The sequence below is a fragment of the Egretta garzetta genome, unplaced genomic scaffold (genome assembly GCF_000687185.1).
Source record: "Egretta garzetta isolate BGI_Z169 unplaced genomic scaffold, ASM68718v1 scaffold1251, whole genome shotgun sequence".
NCBI classification, from domain to species: Eukaryota; Metazoa; Chordata; class Aves; order Pelecaniformes; family Ardeidae; genus Egretta; species Egretta garzetta.
In genome coordinates, this window is record NW_009258567.1 from 21,983 (window position 1) to 31,337 (window position 9,355).

The window sequence follows — 9,355 nt, forward strand, 5'->3', positions numbered from 1 at the left end:
TCTGCGTTCCTGCTCGGTGTCAAATATTTATGTCCCAGATCCCCTTACTCTTCTGTAGGAACCCAATACGTGCCAGCGCTTCCCAGCAGCTCCTCTCTCCGACACACTCTGCCCAACAACGCCGAGAGCGGCAATCGCGCCGGCTTTCTCGTTCGGCTGGGGCTTTGCCAACCCCCCGAATTCCCTATGAGTAACAGCTTCCCGTGTTTTCCCCTGGTTGTCTCCCACAGATTTCTCTCGCCCTTCCCCTACCTAAACCCTTCTGCTGTTTCAAGGTGTGTTTCTGTCTCCACAGGCACTCAGCGACGATTGCTGAGCTCCGTTTCCAGCATCAGAGAGAAGCCAATTTCTTAATGACTTGTACCGAGGCTTCCAAGAGCAGTTTAAAAAAAAATCACTCAAAAATTATCCTATACAATAATTCCCATAACTGTTACTAATTGCTTCAAATCATGGATGGATCTAGCTGTCAAAGGACGGCTGGGCTCCTCAGGTAGACACCGTTTCTATGCCAAAGCTGCTAGGGGAAAAAAAAAAAAAAAAAAAAAAAAAAAATCTACAGAGAACAAAAGCTCTTCTCTTGAGGTAGAAGACATGAATTGTCAAACCCATTCGCCCTAAATTATTAATTAGTAGTCAGTTCAAATAAAAAGAGAACCGTAACCCTCAACCCCCCTTCTCCCCCCTCCACACACACACACTTTGGAATTAATGTTTCACATGCGACAAATAAGATCCCTCGCTGAAATAAGCTGCTTGACGCCAGGACGGCTTTGCCACTTAAGATGCGATGGCAGAAAAAAAGGGGAACCAGCCTGCACTTGAAGACAAAGCAAGGGAAAAAGCTCCCGGAAACTCACTCGCTGCTCTGCTGTACCTATCCCTAAGGAAGATTTAAACAGGCCTAGCTCGAATCGCATCCCCGAGAGGCGAGGGGCCTGAGCTGAGCTATCCCACCTCGATTCAATGGCTTCTTTCTTAACTGGATTCCCGGCAAGCGGTTGCCACAGATGGCACAAGCAGCTCCAAGGCAGAGCCTGCCCCGAAACCCCAGCGTCCACGGGGCGCTCCGAGAGGGCAGTCAAGGGCTGCCTCGGGAGCAGGATGAAGGTTTGGTAGAGTTAATTCCACCCGAGACCCAGATGCCACTCGAGGTCATCGTGGCCATGCCCAGGAGGGGAAGTCGTGAACCACCTGGGGACCCCAGGAAAAGAAAAAAGTTTGGCTCCGTAACTAAACGATTTTTTTTTTCCCCCCTGTTGCCTGGCTGTGGCAGTGGTGCAGAATTAACATTACACAGGAACTCGTGAGATCAGAACTGTCCAGCTGGACAATTGAAATGCGACTAAAAATGTCATAAAACCCAACAGGTTATAGGATGTCAGCAGGAGAGCGACAATGAGCTGTCAGGTGACAGCAGCAGCCAGGAGAGGAGTACAACGAGAGCAATTAACCCCTTTCCTAATTGATAACTTTGGAATCGATAGCGCTGCTTATTGGCATTTGATCGCATCGTGTCCACATGCATCTTACCTTTCGTATTTTGCTTTTTAGACATCTCAGCGCGTTTGCTCTAACGTCCAGCTACACAGGAGGGGGGGGGGGGGAAAAAATTAAAAAAAAAAAAAAAAAAAAAAAAAAAAAGAAGAGACTCCTCTGCCTTGAGCAACGTCGCTGGCAGCCGCGGTTCGCACAGCGCCTTGTACCAACGCGGGAAACGGCAGATATCTGGTTTGGGACGACAAAATCCCAGCTGCGAGGGCAAAGGGGGTCTGGAGTTGTCAGAAATCTGCTGACAGGCCAGCGGAGCACCACAGCTCCTGCCTCTGAAAAGCAACTTCTTGTCACGAAGCCTGACGGCAGCAGTCGGTGTCGATCTTTTCAGGTTCTGAAAAAGAAAAAAGGAAAAAAAAAATAAAAAAAAACCAAAACAAAAAACAAAAGGAAAGAAATAAGAAAATTGCTGCCATACTAGCCAAGGCGCACCTCGAGCTTCCCAGCTTCTCAGAGCCATCTCCCTCCTGCTTTTTAAAATTTGTGTTGTGTTTAACGGTGTGGTGAAACAACGAACCATAAAAAAACAAAAAACAAAAAAACATTAAAAATATAAAGCAACAAGATCCCTACAGACGCGGTACGGTTTCAACAGGCTTAATCCAAAGCTACCGTAGGACACCGTCACTTAATCGCGCAAGCAGTAGGAGTGGGGAGGTTTAGAATCCATTATAAAAAAACTAAAATGTACACAAATATCAGCATTTACAGACATGAGAGCCACCAGACAAAGCGGACCGGGAGCGCGTCTCCTACGCGCGGTGACAGCCCTCGTGACAGCGCCAACTCTTAGATCTCCCGTGTGTGAACGCAACCAGCATCCCAGGGAAGGCAAAATTCCCTTTGCTGCCAGCACCCAAAAGCGTATAAATTTTTCAAGGCTTTCTCTGCTTTTTTTCAACAGAGCACGAACCAGAAGCCGCCCCCCACCGCGAGGGTGCCGGGGCAGCTCCACGCGGCGTTACATACGCGTATTGTCCCTGTGCTCCCGGCGCTCCTGGTTTCAGGAGCCGGCGCGAGCAGGGGCGGCAGGCACCACATCAAGTAGGATGACAGGTTAAACAAAGAACAACAGGATACACAAGGTAAGGGAACAATAGAGACCTCTCCGCCTCGGCAAACCTGCCTCACCCCAGGGAAGGATCTGGCCCCCGTTACAAAACCTCAAAGCCACGTTCACAGCGGAGCGGGGAAAACCCACCGAAATCGCCCTCTCAATAAGTACAACGCAGGTTAACGAGGACACAAAATATTTCAGCAAACATCAGGAAACCTCAATGCATTTCAGCAAAAGCCACGGGCGCGTGAAAACGAAGTGACGGCACTGAGAAACACGCATCTGATTTGCCCCCGAAATAATAATTAGAAGTTCGACTCCCGTCCGCCCCAACCCGGTTTATTTCTTAGGGATGTGGTTTAGAGGTCTGAGGAACACAGCAAACGCTCCTGCGACACACGGACCCGCGACACTGCCCCGGGGTTCATCGCCAGGGTCATAATGAGCCTATTTTGATTTAAAAGTAGACGTTTCCCATCATTAGGATTTTCCTTTATTAGAGACACAGGAGTTCAAAACTCATTTCTAACGCACAGCCCTAGCAGTCTAAATCCGAGGCAGAGTCAAGGCTCGCTGCCTGCGCAAAAAAAGACCGTGGAAAAGAATTTTTTACCTGCAAACAGAGTCCCAGCACGAGAGGTGGCTACGAACTCCTGCCTCGCCGCCTCCAGCCCTCCAAATTAAAACGCCTTCATTCGTTTGGACGCCTCGAGGCACTAAATATCACCTCGTAAAAACCGTGGCATTTGAAACTCTGCTCAAAAATAGAGAAGCCGGAGAATTTAGCGAAGGATTAAGCTGCCGTATCGGGATGCGAGCGGCCCCCGAGCTGGACGCCTGGAGACTGCCGGCAGGTCGAGCTCTGAGCTCTGCCGGCCGTGCTGGCGTGGCCGATGTGCTCTGGTTTGCACGATTACACCAAGTTTCACTTCCCCGCCTGACTGCTTTGTGTCCTCAACCAGGAAACGCTCCGCAAGCAGTGCAGCCATCCAGCTGCCGGGAACCTCCGGGGCCTCCTGCGATTTTAAGATAACGTTGGGTCACAGAGGAGGAAAATGCTCACGCACTGACCTATGATACCAGAGCTAAATACCTTCGGAATATGTTGCTCAGAGTTTAAAAAACAAAACAAAAAAAAACAAACAAAAAAAGAACTCACAACTGTGCTTTCGCGTCGTCTTTATAATTTCATTTTTTAAATAAAGACAAGGAAGGAGCGCGGAAGCGCACAGGTACTGACAACAACGTCGCGCTTGAGAGTACTTTACGTGCATTGTCTCAAAGTTAATTCGCGAAGCACAGGAACACTTAAAAAAGTGCCTCTATGTACACATCCCCAAAAAGCAAATAACTGCGGGAACGCTTCATCCCGGCAGAGGCTTGACACAAGCTGTAAAAAACAGAAGGTGCCAGTAAAGTTACCAGGAAATCTCAAAAAAGGCCTTAAAGCGATGCACCTTATCACCCGAGAAATATGGTTTTGCCCACTTCAAAGGAGGAAAAATAAACAGTAATTAAGTCTTGAGGGGAAGCAGACAATGCGCAGCAGGTTCTGAATTACTCTTTGGCAAGCTAAATGCTAAGCACAAAAGTAATAAAATAATGGACTTGGAAACACCCCCCCACCCCGACACAGCTGATGAGTATAGAATGGCAAATCTTTACTCCTCGATGGTGCAATTAATATTCCCCCCGGGGTAAGAAGCCAGAGCCAGACAGGCAAAAGCAGCTCCGGCTCGTGTCAGAGCCTGGCCCGCCTTTCCTCTGTGCCTCTCGCGGCAGATCGGCCGGCAGCTTCGACACGGCTGTGAGCTGGGAACCTCCAACAGGCCGGCTGCAACGCACGCGGGCGTCTGTGAAACCCAGGTGGACATTTCAAGACTGGTGAAATAGCAAAGGTTAAGGCAAGTTCAAATAAACTCGTTATAGGCGGCGAGCTCCTTCCGATAAGGGCAATATGAGGCTTACGCAGCGCGCCAAGCGCGTCTGTAGAGACAGTAAAGCTTCGATACAAGAACGTCAAGAAATCTACCTGCAGGATTAAAATAAAATATTGGAGTTATAACAGAACTGACGGGGGAGCGATACAACCTGCAGAAACCCGGCTCCCTCCTGTCACAGAGCAACCAAACGCCTCCCAGAGCTGCCGGCGTTCAGCTGACGACATAAAACTTTTCCAAATCACACTGGCAACGCACGTTACCGTTAAACGCACAAGCATCGGCGCATCGCATCTCATTCAGCAAGGAGGAAAACGCTTGACATTTTACAGACAGCGAGTCGAAAAAAAAACGACGCTAAACCCCCCACCCGCGGCCCTCGCTTGCCGTGCTGTTCTTGCTCCGTCTAGGTGGGCGATTTCGGCAAACTTTCGGAACTCGATAGCTCCCTATTTGAAGGAAAAGATGATAAACAGTGAGAAATTTGTCTGGATATTTTTATTTTTTTTTTATTAGTCTACGGAAGATGCTTTTGCTGAGAAATCTGGAGTTCTGAAGGATATAAATCTGCTTCTTGGGGGCGTTGTTACCACGGCTGGTTTGGGATCTCGGGCAGGCGGCGCGGTGGGCCGTCCCCAGCGGCTGCCTCACGCCCGGCTGGAGCATAATTCACACCATCCAGTAGCATCTGGCTAATTGGCTTTTGAGTTAAGTAGTCCCTTACCAAGCTATTTTAATCTCATTGATCAAGCACGGAAGAGTCGTCTCTGTGAGTACACACAACAGCATTTCAGGAGAATAAATTGTCCTGTTTGTAATTTATAATCATTCTCAAATAAAAATCCATTTTCCAAGACTCCAGCACCTCAGAGGACCCGGGTGTTTACCGACAGCACTGGACTCCCCCCCACACACACGGTAACACAATCACGCAAGAAGGGAATTAACTCGATTTTATAGCGTGTTCTGGAAAAAAAAAAAAAAAAAAAAAAAAGAGGGACAATTCAGACTAGAAATTCAGGAACTAACTCTACCTGTCACGGAACAAAACTCAGAGGGGCAGGTTTAATATTATCCCTGGGAACATGCCGACACACCGGCACTCCCACTGCCCTCGCCGGGCACTGCCAGCCCCGACTCACGGCAGGAGCACAGCCTGGTTTTTCCCAGATCTCCACTGAATCCCTGGGGAATTGATGCAGCTCTGAAACCCTGAGATTTGGGTAGCTTTCAGCAAATACCTGTTAAGTTACGGCAAGCCAAAATAAGCCCGTTCACCTCTCAGGTTCAACAGATGCCTGGGTCGTTTCTGTTCCAGGAATTAACTTTTTTTGCCCTGAAACAGACCACGAAACACAAGAGGCCAGCGTTTTAATCAAAGCCAGGCAGGTTTATTACCCCGCATCTGACAGGAAGGAAGCGCACCGTTCGGCAGCGAGCGCTGACCGTAACTTGGATATTTTATTTTTTTTCCCCCCCCGCCCCCCTCAAATCGAGACAATCGCCTTTCAGAAGCTCCTTCCCCCAAACAATGGCTGGGTCAGAGCGGCGGGGAAGGAGGAGCGTGGCCTCCTCGCCTCTCCCAGCCCAGGTCTGGAAAGGTCTAACCCCAGCGCCCGCAGCCAAATCCCTGCCGGCACAAAGCCGCTTCTTTTTCTATCCTGGACAAGTCCTTTCACGGTACTGGATGAAGGATCATAGATTTGTACAATACAAAGAACCATTTTAGGGTTTTAAAAAAAAAAAAAAAAGTAGTTTCTTAATATCACTCTTGGGGCTTGGGGTTTTCAGTATTTCCTCAGGAGCGACTGAACATTTAACCTCAGAGATAATTAGCTGTCTATATTCCGCTTAAATCCACGCATTTATTGTTCTTCTGCCAAACGCATTATGCAGAGCACGACTGGGCATCAGCTATTCTCACACAGCCACCTCTTATTGTGCCTCGGTAAAACTCTGTGGTTCAGATGGCAAAACACTCCGGATCTATCCTGATGATGCCACAAAACCCCACCCGCAGAGCTCAGAGATCCTCAAACAACGTAAAAGAGCTGACCACCAGGTTTTGTGTTCTTCAGGAGAGGGCTGCAGGGCAGAATTTGGCGGGGGGGGGGGGGGAAAAAGACACACGCTGTTTTCCATACTCACTTTCCAGATTAAGCTGGGAATTGCTGGCGGGATTTCTGACGCTGCACGCAGCGATGCCAGCGGAGCAAATCGGCAGAAGCGAAACGCTCCGGAGCTGGACGCCGGACTTTGCTTTCCTGAGGCAAAGATCTCTTTGCACTTGGGCCTCCCGGTCCTCTCCCCACCCAGTCAAAGCTCCCTGTACCCCTCCCCAGCCCGCCCAGGGGCAGCTGCGATGGAAACTCGCACGTGTAGGCTTGTCCTGGGCAATTTTGTCTGCGCTGCTACTATTTTTAGATTCTATTTGCCAGCATTTGTGATCTGGAAGAGCCTCGCCGACTTGCCAAGGGTCGTTCGTACTTAAGAGGCCACACGCGTCTCTTCTAGATTAAATCTTACGTTTTATCAAAGCACCTAAAAATCAGTTTTTGAGAAGAAGGAAGGAAAAAATGACAGCAAATAGAGCAGATGCCGTCACCTCGCATTGCCCCACTTGAAGTGGTGAAAACATCCTTCACCTCCCCCAGCGTAAACGGAGCAGATGGGATTACTGGAGTCCTACCCGAAACCCGCCCCTCTCCCTCAGCTTTTTCTTTGATTATAGCTCATTGCCAGGTCTGATATCCCAAGGCAGAGCTTGAAAGTATCATTAAGCCCTATATTTTAATTGCCAGATGCATTGGTTTTTAAAAACGCAGTGCTTATACATCCTCTTCAGATTGCAAGTCACCTTTAGAGCCCCTTTGTCCTGAATCCAACAAAGAATCTTCTGCTGAGGGGCTGCACGGCTCAGAAAAGTCATTAAATATTTAAATGCCCCTTGAAGAGTGAGCTACAATTAAAAAAAATTAAAAAAAAAACAAAAAAAACTTATGCATTAGACAATTCCTGCCAGAGGAATTCATTCTGGCAAACCTGAAATGCTGGTAACTTCAGCAGACGTCGCTGTGGCCACGTACGTGTGATCTACAGCAGATCAGCTGCTGGAGCCGCACACAACTTTCGGGCAGATCATGTCGGAGAGTTAAGAGGGGCTGCAGGCGCTTTGCCGGCCCCGCGCACGCCGACTGCGTTATTAACGGAGCATTGCAATAAAGGAGACAAACGCCGAGGCCCCAAGCACCGAGCGCACAGAACAAGGCCACGTGACAGTGGGAGAGCGATATGGACCCGAGCGACACTTCATCAGGACCCCAGTGGGGACCCACGCTTCTTCCCCTCCGCCTTTCAGGAGGCAGCATCCGGACCGACGGCAGGCGCTGCTGGGGAGATCCTGCCTTGCCCTCTCAGCCCGAGCGCAGACGAGGCCGCGCTCCCACCGCCGCCCCGGGGCAGGTAACGAGGGAAGCCAGAAGCTCGGTGCCAGCTCCCACCACGAGGAGTTAAGGAGCTCTCGCACCAAACACAGATGCCCGTGGCCCTTTCTGCTCTACCAAACCCACTCTCCAGGTCCCCAAATCTCCTGGATTCACGCCTGTGCTCCAGCCGGAGAGCGTAACGGGGCACCCCCAGCTCGCGTGAGCAAGTCCTGCCCAGAAAGCACAAAGTCCCGGAGCCAAACAGTACGGCAAAGCGCTCCACACCCTCCACCTGTAACTTCGGAGGCAAAAGACCTCAAGAGAAGAAAGACGGGGCAGCCAGAGCTTTCCAATGGAAGCATCCGGCAGGAAACCAGCGCAAAGTAAGTCATTATAAAAAGCTCGGAATCATGGAAATGGCTACCAGGCTCTGGCGGGACACTGAGCAGATCCCACAGGTAGTCGGCGGGGAAATTTCTGTCGATTGTTCCAAGTTTACCTCCCATCAATTAGCAAAGGCTCCACACAGAAGCTTTTGTTTCTGTTTTGGCATCTCAAGCTCCTCTGATGACAGAGCTGCTTTGCAAGAGAATCGTTACACCCAGGGAAGACGATTACACCAGGGGAAGCACTAGGGCGCCCTCAGAAAGAAATCCCACATCCCTCATGGGATTTTCTCCCCTCTCCAAAACCAAACAAAATCCCATTCTTCGTCTTCCCTTCCTATGGAACCACGGTGTGGGGCTCGTCTCTTCCTCTGGGGAAGGCGTCACAACTTCTCTGCAACAGCTCCCTCTGCGGATACGTGAACGCTTCTTTTGCTCACTCAGGAAGCTGATCGCCAGGCACAAAACAAGAACAGCACCGATGAGCACGCAGGGGGGGAATAAGAGTGGGGACCAGGCCCTGGAAGCCACCTTCTAACTTAGTGCTGGCTTGCCTTCCCATGGAGAAAATCCTGAGTGAACAAGAGGGGGGAGTCAAGCTTTAGGTGCGCTAAAGCTGCGTCCACAGCCCTGTGGAGGTAGGGGGGGGGAAAAATAACATTTCCCTCTTTGCAACTCAGCCTGCTTTTCACCACCCTCATTAGTTAATTATTTGTGTTACGGTAACAACTAAAGGCCGCAGAACAAGATCTCCAAGCACACTGGGAGAGGATTCCTGCCCCTGGGATTTAGGAGCCGGGTGGGTACAGGAGGAGAGGCACGGCGGAGGCAGGGATGAAGGACAGCGGGTGGAAGCAATGGGCGAGCTGGGCTGTGTGCATCTACTGGCTGCGGCATAAATAATGCATTAGCGCTCCTGACCCTCCGCTCCCCGCCGTCATGCCAGTGCTAGCTGCACCCCCACCCCCGGCTCCCCCGGACACCCCCACCGCT

The 9,355-nt window shown here is 50.3% G+C and overlaps 1 protein-coding gene across 1 annotated transcript in view; it reads right to left on the reverse strand.

The window, feature by feature from the left end:
• The window catches only part of SPATS2 (spermatogenesis associated serine rich 2), a 21,299-nt gene extending 17,855 nt beyond the window's left edge, over nucleotides 1-3,444 (reverse strand). Inside the window, exons 1-2 of the mRNA XM_035903396.1 lie at nucleotides 3,225-3,444; nucleotides 1,534-1,888 (exon numbers count right to left, since the gene is read on the reverse strand). Coding sequence (XP_035759289.1) covers nucleotides 1,534-1,558 — 25 coding nt within the window. The 5' untranslated portion in view covers nucleotides 1,559-1,888; nucleotides 3,225-3,444. The remainder of the gene's footprint in view (nucleotides 1-1,533; nucleotides 1,889-3,224) is intronic.
• Between the last annotated feature and the right edge of the window lie 5,911 nt (nucleotides 3,445-9,355).